Source organism: Ambystoma mexicanum, chromosome 6q (genome assembly GCF_040938575.1).
Source record: "Ambystoma mexicanum isolate Mex_15411 chromosome 6q, UKY_AmexF1_1, whole genome shotgun sequence".
In the NCBI taxonomy this organism is placed as follows: domain Eukaryota; kingdom Metazoa; phylum Chordata; class Amphibia; order Caudata; family Ambystomatidae; genus Ambystoma; species Ambystoma mexicanum.
In genome coordinates this window covers 1652767009-1652783346 of record NC_090937.1, presented here as the reverse complement: position 1 = coordinate 1652783346, position 16338 = coordinate 1652767009, and the positions used below count along the sequence as shown (strand labels likewise).

At 45.6% G+C, this 16338-nt stretch overlaps 1 protein-coding gene across 3 annotated transcripts in view; it reads left to right on the top strand.

Annotated features, from left to right (window-relative positions):
• Positions 1-2092: 2092 nt before the first annotated feature.
• The window catches only part of RTKN (rhotekin), a 462373-nt gene continuing 448127 nt past the window's right edge, over positions 2093-16338 (top strand). For all 3 annotated transcript variants that reach the window (XM_069632474.1, XM_069632477.1, XM_069632478.1), the window contains exon 1: positions 2093-2689. In XM_069632474.1, the coding sequence (XP_069488575.1) occupies positions 2579-2689 (111 nt within the window). In that variant the 5' untranslated portion in view covers positions 2093-2578. The remainder of the gene's footprint in view (positions 2690-16338) is intronic.

Below are 16338 nucleotides of genomic sequence, written 5' to 3'. Positions count from 1 at the left end.
TGCAACACATTTCAAGTCTCTCACTAAACCTTCTAAGTGCACTACATTTTCTACCCTCATCAATCCATCAGGGTGTGACACATGTCTTACCCTCAGCAGTTCATCTCAGTCTAACACGTTTTCTATCCCTCAAAGCCCATCTAAGTGTAATATATTTCCTAGCCCCAGAAATCCAACTAACACATTGCATACCTATAGCAGTTAAGTATTATCAGCATTGGCCACAGCCTTGCATGACTGTAGTCGGTGGAAGCTTTTGTGGTGTGGACAGACGTTTGTGGTTGCCAATTTGATAGGCGGTCTGCCGCGATAATGGTCGGCACCGCTTGAGGTTGCCAGTTTGTGAGACAGGCCACCGCGACAACTGCTGGCGCTGCCTGGTGTGTCAGGCCATGTCCCTGGGGAATTTGCACAGTCGTTGTTGGGGGATGGCTGGTCCGTTGTATGCCACACCTTGCCGAGCAGACCAGTTTGGATAGGGACGTGGCTCTGGATGGAATAGTGATGTTTTTGTGGTGGAGATGGGGGAGGAACTCCCTTCCACTACTTGCTTCCGGATGCCACTGGAAATAGTCATGTTTTTAGATCCTTTCTGAAGAATATGTAGGGTTTGTTGCGGCAGATAGTGGAAGGGAGTTCCAGATGGAGGGGGCTTGGATAGAGAAAGCAGATCCTCCCAATCCGGTTGATTTGTGGGAGGGATTACGAGAAGGAGTGCCAAGCCTGGTCTTAGAGATCTGATCGGATGGTAGCAAATGATCTTATCCTGGAGGAACTTTGATTCAGTGTGGTGGAGGGTGCGGTGAGTGATGCACATGACTTTAAAGGTGTGATTTTAGAGCCCGTGTAATGCTCTGAGACCGGGGGCAGAAACTGCCAGCGGGACTCCTAATGTGTGTGGCCAGGGTATTGGTTGGGGAATGAAGACAGTATTGGTGCATAGTAGTATTTCAGTTTTTCAGTATTCAGATGGGAGGCGGGAGGCTGGGGAAGCAGGAACCGGGCAGGGAGAGGAGCGGTGGGCTTGGGTTTGGGTTCAGTTTGGGGTCGGGGGAGGGGGCAGGTCATTTCTGACCCAGTAGTGAAAACACACTTGCCAACGTACTACACTCCACTCAGGAACTTGTATTCCAGTTATTTTTTATATTCTGGGACTTGCAGTCAGTGCTGGAAATGGGAAAAGTGTACTGGGGATCTCGCCCATCCTTAGAGGGGCGGGGCTGTGGGGAGCAGAAGGCGAGCCGGAAGGTGTGGTCCCTAGTCCAGGTCAGGCAATATAGTATCTCTTCATAGAACCCAATCCTGGCGATTTACATTAAAGCAAAGAACATTATGGGAACATAATGTCCATCATTGTAAATTTTCCACATGTAAGAAACCCTTTTGAACGAATAAAGGAAGTTGGGCTCTGCAGTTCTGATTGGTCACACTACTCAGCCCCACTCTCCACATTGCAGGAGATATGTACCAGTTTGGACAGCCGCAACATGCAAGTGAGCCTTTGGCTGTTTCTGTATTGAGTCTCCCTTGCCGAGTCTGGTGCGTGTGATAACTCGACTTCAAGACAGAGCTCGTGGGAGTATTCTGTTCTGAAGACAAGTGCAAGCTGGCTTCAAGGCGCTCGCTGCAGTCTTCTGAAAGGTGCCTGCAGGAGGCATGCCTGTGCAATGACACAGATTCATAGCAGATCCTTGAGTGTGCGTGGGCAAGCCCCTGAGTCTGGGGACAAGGCAGCGCTCGGGCAAGACCAGTCTTGCCGGAATGCCTCTGCGTCTTGTTCCGGCCCATTTCCTCCCTGCTTTGTAGTTCAATATCACCCAATTATAAATCCATGACTACAGAATTCAAATCTAAATCGAAAGATGACACGCGTGGCGGGGCCCAATGCAGGACCAGGCCCAGAAGCGTTCTCTAACTCTTCCCGTAAATGTAATTTTCAAAAGAAATGAAATTCACAAATGCTCATGCAAGACAGTCTTAGCTGGGCTGCGGTGTCTGCAGTTCCGGTCCTCGCCGCTGGGTGGCAGCGGCGAGGCGGGAAGAACCAGCGAGGAAAGTTGGAGTCGAGCCGGAGGCAGAGAGGGAAAGAGAAGGAGTGGGAGGAGAGGGCGAGGGAGAGGGAGAGGCAGAGGCAGAGGCAGGAAGCAGGGAGCAGGGAGTGCGCCCGCAGCGTGAAGAGACAGGACTCAGCCCCCGCACTGCTGCCCAGCCTCCCCCGGCACAGCTGCACCCCGATTCTCCCAGACATCTAGGAATCCACGCTCTGTGCCCGGGGGACCAGGAGTGTCGGAGGCGGAACTTTGCTCCACGATTCTCTGATCCCGGACTCTCCAACCCTTAGCATTGCCGTCCAGGACTGCCTGCTTCTCAACTTGGGGTGCAGGGCTCTCTGGCTCTGCCCGCAGGAAGTGGGAGTCTGTCTGGTTCTGATCCAGGAGGGTCCCGACCAGTTCTGATCACTTGGGCACTCCGGGTCCGGCTCCCTGGCGACCCTGGTCCTGCTGCCTGGCACGCCCCGGTTGCCACCCTTGGGTACTTTCTCACCCGCCACTGGCTCCGGGCTTGACCCCCTGGCGCCATGTTCTGTCGGAACCACCACAGCCGGGTGACCGTGGCCCGCTGCTCGGCCCTGGAGATGGAGATCAAACGGGGCAAGTTCAGGAGGAGCGTTTTCGTGGACACCCCACAGGTGAGACCCCACCCCCACACATTCTTGACAACTCCCAGGTGAGGCCCCCCACTGCAAGGAAGAGAACTTCCACATGCCCCCCCCTTGCCTGCATGACACCCCTAAGGAGACCCCAGCCCCACTGCATAAAAGATACTTCCAGCCAGGTGAGACCCTCTTCATGCACGATACCCCCTGCACCACCGCTCCCAAGTGAGACCCCCCAGCCCCCGCACTGTAGGACAGCCCAGATGAGTGCCCCAGCCTGTGCTCTCCCACATCAAGGTAGAGAAGACCCCCACCCCCTATCGGACTCTCCAGCCCCCCAGGTATGACCCTGCCCACATGGCATCGCCAGGGGACGCCCCCATTGCACGATACACCAGAGGGGACGCGTCCCCCTTCCATGACCCTGCCGGCTGCCGTGAAAGACCCACTCTGGGTGACACCATCAGGTGAGACCCGCCACCTGCATGGCACTTGAAAGTGACCCACACCCAGTGCATAGTGTGCTCCAGGCGAGACCACCATTGCTTGAGTCTGTGGTCGGCACAGGCAGCGCCCCCCCCCCCCCGGCGGCTCCTGGGGGACAGAGGACACTGCACATCTAGGGAGCCCGACCCCAGGGCGGAGACTGCACCCTGTTATCAATGTAATGTCTGGTCCTGAGGGCTGTCATCGATGATGTCATGTATGTTGTGTTCTCGCCACTGTTTCGGGCTATGTACCGTGTAAATTGCACTACGGCATTTTTTTTACATCCTTATTCAGTTTGCATAATGTACTGTGCCCGTGTCGTCTCATCGCCCCCACCTACCTTGCATTAACCAAATGTCTTATGTTGTGTCTGGTGTCACATGCGCACACTCCAGGGTTCGTGGCACGGCGCACATTCTGTGTGTGACTGAGGTGCACTGCTCGGCTCAGCGTTCAATGTGATAAAGAGTCCCAGATGCTCGAGGCTCGACGCGGTGTTTGGATGCTCGAGCTTTTTTGTTTGAAATGTTTACTTTGTGTTTAATGCTTTAATGATTCTTACACAGGTGCAATGGCGGGAACTTTACCGCTGTTCTCTGGTCACGGCGTGACGTGCATTGTGGCTTTTGTAGCCATACTGGACATGTAACAACTAAAACCTATTTGTTTTGCCAGTGCGTGTGTCAATATACGGCCGCTTGTGCATAAAACGCCCCACCTCCACGCTGCAGTTGCGTACGTGTGACCATCAACTTTTCACTTTTACAAACAGTGAGAATTTCCATTTAATGTCAAGTGTCTGTTTGTAAAAAAAAGAATAACGTTTTTAAAGGTACTTTATGATTAAGTTGCACTAATAAAAACGTAAGAAATTCCGACAAAAAACTTTGTTAAAGGGACGTTGTGGTTACAAGTAAAACCAGCAATTCGCCAGTTATGGTAAGCTAAGCAACCATAACTCGCGCCACCAGCATGCACTGCTAAGACTAACACCCAGGACATCCAAGATGACATTACTGATGACATCACATATATGGGCCACTTGTGTTTGTTCACTGACATATCTAGGCCAGGTCGTTCTGTTCACTGACAGTCAAAACATGAAAATTGAAAAGGTGCTGTATATCTAGACGTTAACCTTCTTATATGGTCTTAAAGTACTTTCCTTAGGGTTTGATCTCAGTTCATGCTGAACATACATGGGTCAAAAAGCTGTCCTCAAAAACACAATTCATTTGTGTACACCATGATGAACCTTAATGTTATTGACATTTTCTGATGATGCAGTTTCTTTCTTCCTTAGCTTTAGTTTCCCTGTATGTGCCTCTGATTTGTATGCATTGTGGGTCTTTATATGTATTGTTTGTACTTGCACAAGTGTGTAGTAAGTCTTGAATTGTTAGCTAGTTCTTACATGTTTAACATTACTCAAAACTCTGATAAGTTAGCATTAAATATTTTCCTATCCAAAGTTACAAGGTTATAAATATTGTACTTCTGTGGTGCATGCTGCAGTCATTGCCTATGTGTATGTATCGTTAGGTTCCTGTATTAACAACACTCCAGTATAATGTTTTGTTTAGATGAGCACATTCTTTAATACATTAAGTAGTTCACAATAGGTCTCCCGATCACCCCTGACATCTTGTTACCAACATTATAAACACAACCCCTTGTGGGGACTTTTCATCAAGATTAATTTCATATGGGAAGTCATTCGTGATGTCATCAAAGACATTTGTGATATCATCTTTGTCCTGGGTGTTAGTTTTAGCAGTGCCCGAAGGTGGCGTGAGTTATGCTTGCTTAGTTTACCATAACTGGCACATTTTGGTATTTTGTTGGTTTTACTTGTAACTATAATGTCCCTTTAACACTGTTTTTTCTATGAATTTCATAGGTTTTTCTGAATGAAAACGTTTCATGATGTTACATCCCTGTTTATAAGTTATTAATAATTCCTCAGTTAAGATATATCAAAGAACTGTAAACCTTTAAGAAACCTATTTTTATAATATACTGATATGCGTCGTTATCAGCAGCGCATACTGGGGATGCAAGTCATGGTTGAATTGTCTAGGGCATGAGTCTCGACCATGACCCCAGCCCCACCAAACCACCCCCGTTACCCACTGCACCTACACTGCATCCTAGTTCAGTATCCACTATACCCTCATAATGTGACCAATGGCCAGTGCTCATGGCTTGCAGCCATGGCCAGTCTCCACAATCCATGGGGCATGGGCTTCGGCCAAGCCGCATTCCTCAATAAGAAAATCAGAGAAGGCCTTACCGAAGCCAGGCCTGGGTAATCCCAGACACCAAAGTTATATCACTGTTTTTTGTACTTACATTTTTACACTTTCAAAAAAGTAAAACACAGGACAGATTTGCAAAAGTCTCCTTTCAGGTCCTTGCTGATGCTCTTGCGCAGGTTTGCTGCAATCCTGTCCAGCACTTTGGGCAGTAGCCGTAAGCAGAATATTTATTCCCATTCAAACCTAGGGTTCCAGCCATGCCGCATGCCCCAATAAGCAAATCAGATTACACATTTGTCTTTGCTCACGGCCAGGCCCATTGCCCAGACACCAAAATTATATTGCAATGTTTTGTACTTACATTTTGACACTTTAGAAAAAATAAAGCACAGGACAGATTTAGAAAACCATGCTTTCAGGTCCTTGCTGATGTTCCTTGCTGCAATCTTGTCCAGCACTTGGGGGCTGTAGCCACAAGCAGAATCATTTTTCCCATTCAACCCTATTGTGCTTTTGAATAACTTGACCACATAGCCGGTCCCTGGTGGCCAGGCCCACTTTAACCCCATTCCTGGTCCCTTGTGTTCATGGCCAGTAGTCAGATTGTCCAGGCAACCCGGACAATCTGGACACAGCCCATGGCCCAGGCTATACCTCAGTCACCAAAGGTATATCACTATTTTGTTGTACCTACATTATGACACTTTTCAAACAATAAAACAGACACTTTTTCAAAACCATGCTTTCAGGTCCCCGCCAATGCCCCTTACACGAATTTGCGGCAAATCCGTCCATGCTTTATTTTTTGAAAAGTGTCAAAATTTACATACAAACAATAGTACTATAACTTAGCTCCCATTGGACAGAATCCATTCAGACTTTGCACACACATTAAAAGGTGGGTCTATAATCTTTCTGAAAACGTTTGTGCAGATTTGTCAAATAAAAACAGTTATAAGCCATGTAAAAATGTTGAAAGACCCCTCTAATTTTGCCCCCTCTTGGTGAAACAGCATATATCCCATCCCATCCTCATCACCCCTCACCTTCTCAGAACTAGTTTCATTTGTTTGACAAATGCAATGTTGTGTTTTTTAATGACTTTACTGCGATGTCCGTGGACTACGGGCACTCTCCGCGCATTTTAACATGGCGTCGATTTCAAATGTTTTGACACATCTCATGTTTTAACTGACCAATCAGCGGGCGCAAACGATGTCTGCAAACGTCACGCTGCTCTCTGTTTGGTCCAGAGGCATCCGCGGACTCAGAATCCAGAAGTGAGTCCGCGAACCAGACCCAGACCCAGATATCACTAATATTTTTTTACCTACTTTTTGGGAATTTGTTTAAAAACGACTGGACGGATTTACACCAAATTTACAAAAGCATGCTTTCGGGACCAAGCCACCATTTCGTGAAAATCAATCCAGTGGGCTGGGTTCTAGGTGCGAGCAAAACCTTTTTTCCATTGCGTCTATGAGGATATCTGCACATTTTGGGACACCCCTATAGCTTTGCCTCCCCTGGACGAAACAACACCAAACTTGGCAGAATCATTCCAAGGGGCCATTTACCTTTTTTTTGCAAAGTTTGGTGTGGAATCCTCAATGGGGAGGAGGGAGCAAAGTTATAAGCTGCCCAAAAAGTGCTCTTTCTATGAGTTGAGCAACTTGACGATAACTACAGTGCCGCTACCGGAGGCCCTGCAATATGTGTGGTCCACAATGCCATCAAGATGATTGGGCCTCAGTGATATGAGGAATGACAGTGCCTGGAAAGTGCCTTTTCTATGCTCACACAAAAGCCCAAACTGTTGGAATTGCCAAGTCTTGTTTTCTCCTGGCAGCTATCTTTGTAATTTTTCTCCCTTAGGTAAAAGGTTTGCATGCCACGTGCAAAAAAGTACAAAAGGCAGCTGAATGGTAATGGTGGTGGAGTTGAGTTGGCTGTACTAGCGGGCAATAACTGCTGCCCTTTGTAATGGTCCTCACTAGGTATAGGCTGTTACCTTGAACGGGTGGTTAATTACCAGCTGGTATAGCCCATCACCCAGGATCTTAGTCGCCTCATGGGGTTTCCGTTGATAGAAAGAGACCCAGATGACAGAGACTTCACAAAACGGTGCTTAATTTTGGAACCCCTTTTTTATATTTGCAGCATATCTGTTTTTTGTGTGGTACTCTAGTGTTTATCATGAGTTGTAATTGTGTGCACTTTATTGCAGTCTTTTAGTCATGGCAGGACATTTATTGGGGGGCTTTTTAGGCTGCACTTTGGGCTATGAGAGACAAAATCTGTTGGCTTGGCCAATTCTTTCTTATTTACATGTTGTAAGAAATGTGAGCTTCCTGTTGGTTGAAATCTACAATTTATCAGAATGATGTCTCTCCTGAACTTGGGAAAGAATTCAATAAATATGTGCTCTGAAAACATGGCTGTTTGTGCAATAAACAAAACAAAGAAAAGGCCACAATGCACTCTGCAAATGTCCTCTTTGCACGCACCACTGTACAAAACACTGAAAGTGATAATAAATTATTATTCAACTATTGGAAAAGTTGTATACACAGGCTAATGTTCATAAAGGAACACCTTTTCAGAGTGTAAATATATTATATGGTGTATCTGAACGTGATTTATGTTAATAGACAAAAAATAATTTGTACAGGATCTTGCGCCTTTTACGTGGAGTAGTAGTAACCTCAAACAAAATCTCACAAAATCCGCTGAAAGTTCAACATAGTACATACGGTTATTTGTTGTATCTGCTCCTCATTGTTTTAGATTCCACTTTCTGGTTTTGGATTCCAATATATAATGTTGAAGGGTGTTGGAGTAATACAATTCATGTGCAGCATGATTCCAAGTAGACAGAGATCATAAAATAAAGTAAATTGAAGTCAAAGTTTAAAACGTACATGTAGAATATTGATATAATACATACCAAGAAATACTACAATGACTAATTACATAACATTAAAAAAGTAATTCAATTTGTTAGAGAAATAGTACTTAATGAATTTCTGTTCATATGTTTTTTTTTAATGTATAGTTCTTAGTGTATGCAACTTGAAGTATGCTGTTAAAGTGGCATCCTTGCCTTGGGACTTTTCTGCAGCTAATTTTATGTTATCATTGTTGAAATAGACATTTTGTTCACCTGGAAGAGGAACTTGAACTCCTATTGTTGCATGCATAAGGCAACAGCTCCCTCTAGCGGCCATGACAGGCAAAGCGGGCAGGACTTCTTCAGACAAACATACATCTGGCCTTTTATCATATAGTATGATTTTCTATTTTTTGTATGGAAAACACAGGAGTCGTAAGTGGTGTGCGCACGATGTTGCATTTTTAGTTTTGGAATTGTCTGCAATTTGCATGCATTGAAGTTACCGGAGCAGTGGTGCTGCACATGCATGACTTCCAAAGCAAGCATTGGCAATGGCAATAATTCTGGCTTTTGTGTAGGCATGAATGGGCATTTGCCAGCCACTGCCACAGTGCTAATAAATGGCCATTAATGGTAGCAGCTGCAAAATGGTGAAAATACCCGGACATATAATAGCAGGGCATGTCAAATGACTCCTCATACCACCACACATATGCATGCACTCCTTTTCTACTGCTGCAGAGTTGGGCTCACCCACAGCTGGCGGTCTGTGGGTGCCATCACTCCACAGCACTGATGTAAGGGAGAGAGGGGGCCACAATGGGACTGCTGCACTTTTCAGTGGTATTTGCAGTCCTCTTTTTTTTGTTATATTTGATGTTGTCACAACATAGCGAGCTGTAGGGCAATACCACTTTTCAGGCTCACGCATCATCACCATCTGGTTGCCCCCCACCCCACAGTTGCAATCAGCAATACGTCACCTTTTTACTGTGACTTCTGTGGAAATTAACTCTTTAAAGCATTGGAGTACAAACTGCTGGATGTGGACTGTGTGGTGCAAACCCTCATTCCCTGTTTGAGGGGCACTTCATAAAGAGGCTAGGATTTCAGTGTTAAATGCCACCAAGCTCATTAACACCAGCAGACCATTCCTGTCAGCCAAGAACCTGCTCCAGGGTGTCCATGCTCTGTGCATTGCATGCATGTCTACAGTTCATTGAGTGACCCACTCAACACACACAGACTCCCTCTACTACTTGCAGTCCCTTCAAGTCCTTGCTATCTGCCGCTGGAAGAATAAAAGAGCCCACCACCTCCAGCTGTTTTTCACTTTAAACTTCCTTGGTTTATCATTTTAGGGGAGGAGGTCCTCATGGGGTGCACTCACCCAAGAGAGCAACCCACATCACTGAGACGTGACATAGGGCCTGGTAAGGGTCCTGTCATCCTTCATAAGTACTTATCTCATGTGGTTAGAAGGGGCTTATTGATCGTGATGGAAATGGTGTGAGTATCGGATGTGTATGCTGATTGTGCCGCTGTGTTCTTGTCTTAATGTGCACTTGCGCAGGTGTGATGCGGCTGGAGGTGACTCAGGCTGAGGTAGAGCTTACTCCTGTCTGATGGGCTCCAATAATGCGCCTGTATGGGCAGAACCTACTGCAAGGTGTTACACTACCACTCCCATGATCCCTCACCATTAACTATTCTGGCTAGGTCTGATGGGAGTTGTAGTCCAAAACATCTGTAGAGCCAAAGGTTGCACAATTCCTACCCTAAAGGATAGAGCTTGGCTGTGACTCGTGGGAGAGCAGGGTTAATACAAGAGACAGAGGGGAAAGATGGCTGCAGAGAGGAGAGTGCCTTCTCGTAGAGGGGGGGTAGGGGAGAGTGCTGTCCTTCTTGCTTGTCCCCACCACACCTTTACAAGTTTGGGCGTGAGTGCTCTCGCTCGTAGTCCAAGGAGCAGATGACTCAGAAATGGCATTATTCATGGCGTCTGGTTGACTTCCTGCTACTGGGACAATTCCGTGTTTTAATTTGTCAAAGCTGTGCATTCTGCGGGTTGTAGTTCTAGCTTACATTACCCGCGTCATTGTCAGGGTGTTGTGCTGAACTGTGGGTGGGTGCTGTTATACTTTTTAAATGTGCACGGCCCTGTCCCTTACTTTCCATCCAGGGCCCGTTGGGATGTATGTTTGTGTCCCACAGGTCATTGGGAAGTTTTGGGGACTCCTCTATAGGACGTGTGTGTGCATGCATGGAGATGTTAGCTGCTAATCCCATTCATTTGTAAAAAGGTAAGTCCAGGACTGAAGCAGTTGAGCGTTGGTGACGCAGGTTCATTTAATCGGCCAAACTTTCTAGCGATTGACTCTGAAATGTTTCTTCATTTAGAAACCAGCCCGTCCCCCAAAAAGCGACACAGTTCCAAGGGGACTCTGCCTCTGAAGTTGTCAGAATTTTCTTCGCCCCTTTGCCACTTGTCACAATGGTTTGGGGCAGAGCACTCAAAGAGTTGCAAGATCATTGGACTTCCCCTGTACATTTGAATAGACTTTGTGATAATATGCAGGTTCTAACCTTCCTTCATAGTCACTCTAGCGCTTGGGAGGAAAAGTGCTGTTTAAGCGCTAGGCCACCATTCCTGTGTGGGTTCCTGAAACAATAAAATAATTATTCAGTGAAATTAAGAACATTATTCATTACTAAATATAGTACAAAACTGTAGAAAAGATTAATAGAATGCGTACACATTTCTTAAAAAAAGAAAGAAAATCGGTACCTAATTACTAAAACTATCATTGACATGTTTCCCCCCAAAAATTTGAATGTTTTCTAAAAATATCAATTTAAAACTTTCAAAATGTTCAGAAATATAAACTGTCATATACAGCTTATCAGTTGAATTTGACCCATTTTTTGTTCAACAAGAATCTATTTTGTCACAAGCTATAGTGCAAATCCGTTCATGGAGCATCTTCACGGTTTCATTTGTAAAAAAATATTTCATTTCTAGCATTTATTTGATTCCACACAAAACGTAATTTGTACCCCGGAAGAAACACTAAGTATTTTGTTATTATTTCCTTCAGTTTTGGGAATTCTACAACAATGTGCTTAAGGGTTTGGATGACATTTGAATTTCTGAAGAACAAACAGTCTCTTAAATACAAATCCTGGCCCTTGGAGCAATCACGTAGAATTTCGCCCGTTGGAAAAAGATTCAACCTAAAGCGTAGAAATTGTCTTCTAAAAATTGGGCATGGAAATTGCTCAATATATTTATCCAGATATGAAAAGGTTGAATGGATTTTATAAGTTCAGACTTTTCTTATCGTTTCTATCCAATCAATGGTCTTAATATTTTTTTTAACCCAATTTGGATTTTCAACCGATTCATCTAGTGTCCTCCCACAAAGATATAATATATGACTGGCTTTAGAATACAAAATGTTTACTAGATTGGAAGATGTATTCTTCAATTTCACTAACAGGCACTCCTATAATGAATTTGCAATAGGTAAGTATAATTTCCTCATTTGGGAGACAATTCGGCAGTGAAACCAGAATTCAATCGATAAAAGTCCCAACTCCTATCTTAACAATGCCATGGGGATTGATGGTGGCAGTACTGAAACCTCCTTCCAAATCCTGCCCTCAAATCTCTCCCACGATAGCCAGGTGATAGAGCGTCAATCTCCATCCCATATAATATTTTTGGGATTACCTTTCCTATATAAAATCCGATCAACGGTGTAATGGAGAATTTACAGACTTTATAATAGATTCTCTTCATTTGGAATATCAGCTGGTTGGTTTTCTTTTCAATCCTCCCTATAATTATCTGCTTACTTGAACGGGCCAATAAATGACCTTGTTCATACCTTCAATCTTAACACCCTCCAGATGCCTTTGAATTTGGGTTTTTTCTTCCCATTTTTACTGAGCTGAATTATGCATCATTTTTTGTAGTTGATTATAAATTAATTTTCTTTAGCATACACACTCATTGCCACTAATAACCACTGTAAACCAATCAGTGTCATATCCTAAAAAGGCAGGATTAACACCCTTGGCGTTCCTACTTCATAGTAGATATAGATTTGGATATGTTTCCCTCAGTGTTTAGTCTATCTATTTATTTACTTATTTATTTATTTCCTTGTGTCTTCATGTAAGGAATTATAAAATGCAACACAATAGAAGTGTTTTAGTGTCTGATCATTCCATTGTGCATCACTGATGCGTGAATATACATTTTTGTGAATGAATGATGTGGCCGTCGTTGCCAGATGGTGTACACATTACTCCACGACTGTAAGGAGCAGGCTCGGTTTGGCGCGTAATAGGGAAGGGCAACATGCCAGGCATTTGTTGAGAATCTCTCTACTCTTTCTCATTGGTCCACACGCACTTCCCTAATCCCCACCTCCATCTCACTCACTTCCACACTCTCTCTGCCTAGCGGCCATGGGCCAATACCGCCAACTCCAAGGACCTTATGCGTCCTCCATTAATTTACTTGCAGATCCATTGTATTTTTGCAATGAAATATTAGTGGGAATTTAGGCAGAATGCAAGACCTCAGAAACTCACTAGGCCCGCACAAGGATTCATGTTGGCAACCATGAAGCAACGTGTTGGTGCTCTCTCTGACATATAGATGGCATTCCTTTCTCTTTTGCATTGTAATGTCAGTCTACCATCCCTGCTCCCTGCTGGTGACGCTTCTGTGTCCTGGGTGACATATTGTCATGCGCCCCTTCTTTGTCAAACAATGGAACCGATGGAGACTGGGCCGCCATTGCTAGTGCCATCACGTTTGATTCGTAATCTCTGGTTGCGGTCTAGTCTTTCTTAAGATGGCCGCCGCCGGCATTATCAACATTCAGTTTCCCTTCGATTCTTTGCGTTGCAACTGCTTTGGCTACCCTGTTGTTGCTACGCTCCTACATCATTTCTCTTGGCTCTGCTGAGCCCCCCTTTCCTTCCCTTTCCAGGGCTCTCCGTGCCCTTTGCTTTTCCTCCTCGTTCGTTCCCTCCTTGCCTCGGAGCTGCTTCCCTTCTGGTCCTTCGTTTCTCCCCTTACTCTCTCTTTCTCTCCCTTAGGTCCTCTGCTGTCTTGGCGATCCTCTCGCTAAGGTGTGCCCTTCGGATCCTCCTCTGTTGCTCCTTCGCTCAATACTACAGTGCACTCTATCTGCTGAATACTGCATCTAGACCTACCTGTGGCTGGAGTTCCGCGTCCACACAAAGAGATCTCTGGAATTCTAAGCAACGGCTGACGTTTCGTTTTTTTTTTGCCTGTTCGGCTTTTTCCCCGTTGGCTATCACGGATCCAGGGCCACTGGGTTTCCGGAATCTTTGGCAACCGCGGTGGCGTCGTTCCGTGGTACGCCGTATCTTCTAAAAGAAAGGTCACCCGTCAAGGAGTGGAGCAGGAAGACGAACAAGGACATACCCTCAGGTGAGGAGGAGGGGGAGGAGTCCCTAACAGGGAGTGATCTGGACATTCCAGACAAGCCTGAAAGTTGTGACAGATTGCAATGCCAAATACATTCCGGAAAGGCTATCTCTGAACAGGTCCAGGAACTGGTTACAGCAGTACAGTCTCTTAATTTGGAGGTCCGTAATTTGAATCAAGAAGTACAGAATCTCAAAGTGGAGAATATTTTACTCCGTCAATTAATGGCTAATCGGGAAACACCTAGTTTGGATCTCCCTACAATGCCTTTGTCAGTTGGTAAATTTGATGGCACACCAAAACTGCTCAAAGAATTCATTGACGCATGTAATGTGCATTTTGCTTTCCGGCCCACGGCATTTTCTACGGATCTGAATAAGGTGGGCTACGCAGTTTCCAACCTTACTGGAAACGCATTGTCTTGGGCCAGCCCTCTAGTTACCGCTTATGATCCGGTCTTACGAGACTGGGAAGCTTTCCTCGCCAAATTGAGACAGACCTTTGAGAGGCCCGAGATCACATTCATGGCATGCGAGGAACTACTGGAAGTACACCAAGGTCAGATGGACCTTTTGTCCTATATCACAAAGTTTAAACGACTGGCCACTGAATCCACCTGGTCAGAGCAAGCACAATTCACTATATTCCGCAGAGGCCTTAAAGAGGAGCTTAAAGATGAACTGGCCAGGATCCCCCGACCAACCTCTTTTTCAGAGCTGTTATCTGTCGTATTACAGATTGAGCACTGAATTAATGAACGTAGACAAGAGAAGAAGCGAGGAAGAGGAACCACTGGTTTTACTACTCCTTCCCAGCCTTCATCTCCTTCATCGGGAACTCCTTATAAGGAAGAACCAATGCAGATCGGATCCATGAGGACTCCCCTAACTCCTGAAGAACGAAAGAGACGCAGAGAGTTGGGTCTCTGCATGTACTGTGGATCTTCCTCACATTTGCTCCGTAACTGCCCAGAAGTCCCACCAAGGCGCTCGGGGAAATGGGCCACCTCGAACCTAGGAGGGACCACGGTTCGAGGAGTTACTGGAAGTCCCTACGTTTCCTTGTCTGTTACTCCTTCAACTCAGTCAGAGGATACCCGCTTGATGGTGGTTACTCTGCAGTTATCTTGGAGAGATCAATCCGTGGAGACTCTAGCCCTAATTGACTGTGGAGCTGCTGGCAATTTCATGGACACGCTATGGGCAGAGAAGATGGGAATCTGCCGAGTCCAGAACCAGGAAGATTTGAAGGCACTCCCCTTTGTTCAGGTCCCATACTCATTCTACAGAATCGATCCGGGTTACCATCCAACATCACAAGGAGGATTTATCTTTCAAAATCTTCCGAGCAGCACATTTCCATATCATCTTGGGAATAGCATGGCTCCGCCAACACAATCCTACCATAGATTGGTCCAAGAACACACTCAGCTTTCTTTCCTCCTATTGTCAACATTCCTGTTTACAAGCCTCCAGTTATCAGCCAGCAATTCTACAGGCTGTGGAAACAAAGGAAACACAACCCCGGGCAATACATTTGATACCTTCCCAACTTCAGATGTACCATCAAGTCTTCTTGGAGAAGTCAGAACATGATCTTCCCCCCGCATCGCCCGTAAGATTGCACTATAGATTTAGTACCCGACTCCCTGGTCCCTTTGGGCAGAATGTTCTCTCTGTCCGTTAAGGAGAAGGAAGTACTCCGAGGGTACTTGGACGCCAACCTAAAGAATGGCTTGATTCAAACATCAAAATCTCCAGCAGGTGCACCTTTTGTTTTTCATCGCCAAGAGGGATTCCACAGAACTCCGACCATGCATCGACTACAGAGGGCTTAATCAGGTTACCATTCGGAACCGATACCCGATGCCGTTGATTTCTGACATCTTGGAGGCAGTGAGAGGAGCTACAGTTTTCTCTAAGCTAGACCTGAGGAATGCTTATCACCTCCTGTGCATTAGGGCCGGAGATGAATGGAAGACAGCATTCAGGACACCTTTTGGTCTATTTGAGTATAGGGTAATGCCATTTGGTCTCGTAAATGCCGCCGCTATATTCCAAAGATTCATGGATCACACTTTCTCTGATTTGTTGTTCCGTTCAGTGATCATCTATTTGGATGACATTCTAGTATTTTCAAGGACCCCACAAGAACACTTCTCTCATCTTCATGAAGTTTTTCACCGCCTACAAGAGAACCATCTTTTGGTGAAACCCAGTAAGTGCGAATTCCTGGTCTCTTCTGTCCAGTATCTAGGTTTCGTTCTCTCCCAAGAGGGCATTAAGATGGACCCCAAGAAGGTCTCCGCCGTTCTAGAGTGGCCATCTCCAAAGACGGTGAAAGAGGTGCAGAGATTCCTGGGGTTCACCAACTTCTATAGGAAATTCATTCAAAACTTTTCAGCCACTGTAGCTCCCATTACCTCACTTTTGAAGAAGGAAAACCAACCCTTCACGTAGTCTACGGAGGCCGAGACGGCATTTCAGTCCCTAAAACAAAGATTCAGTTCGGCTCCCATTCTTATCCAACCCAATCAAAGTAAAAGATTAATTGTGGAAGCAGACGCCTCAGC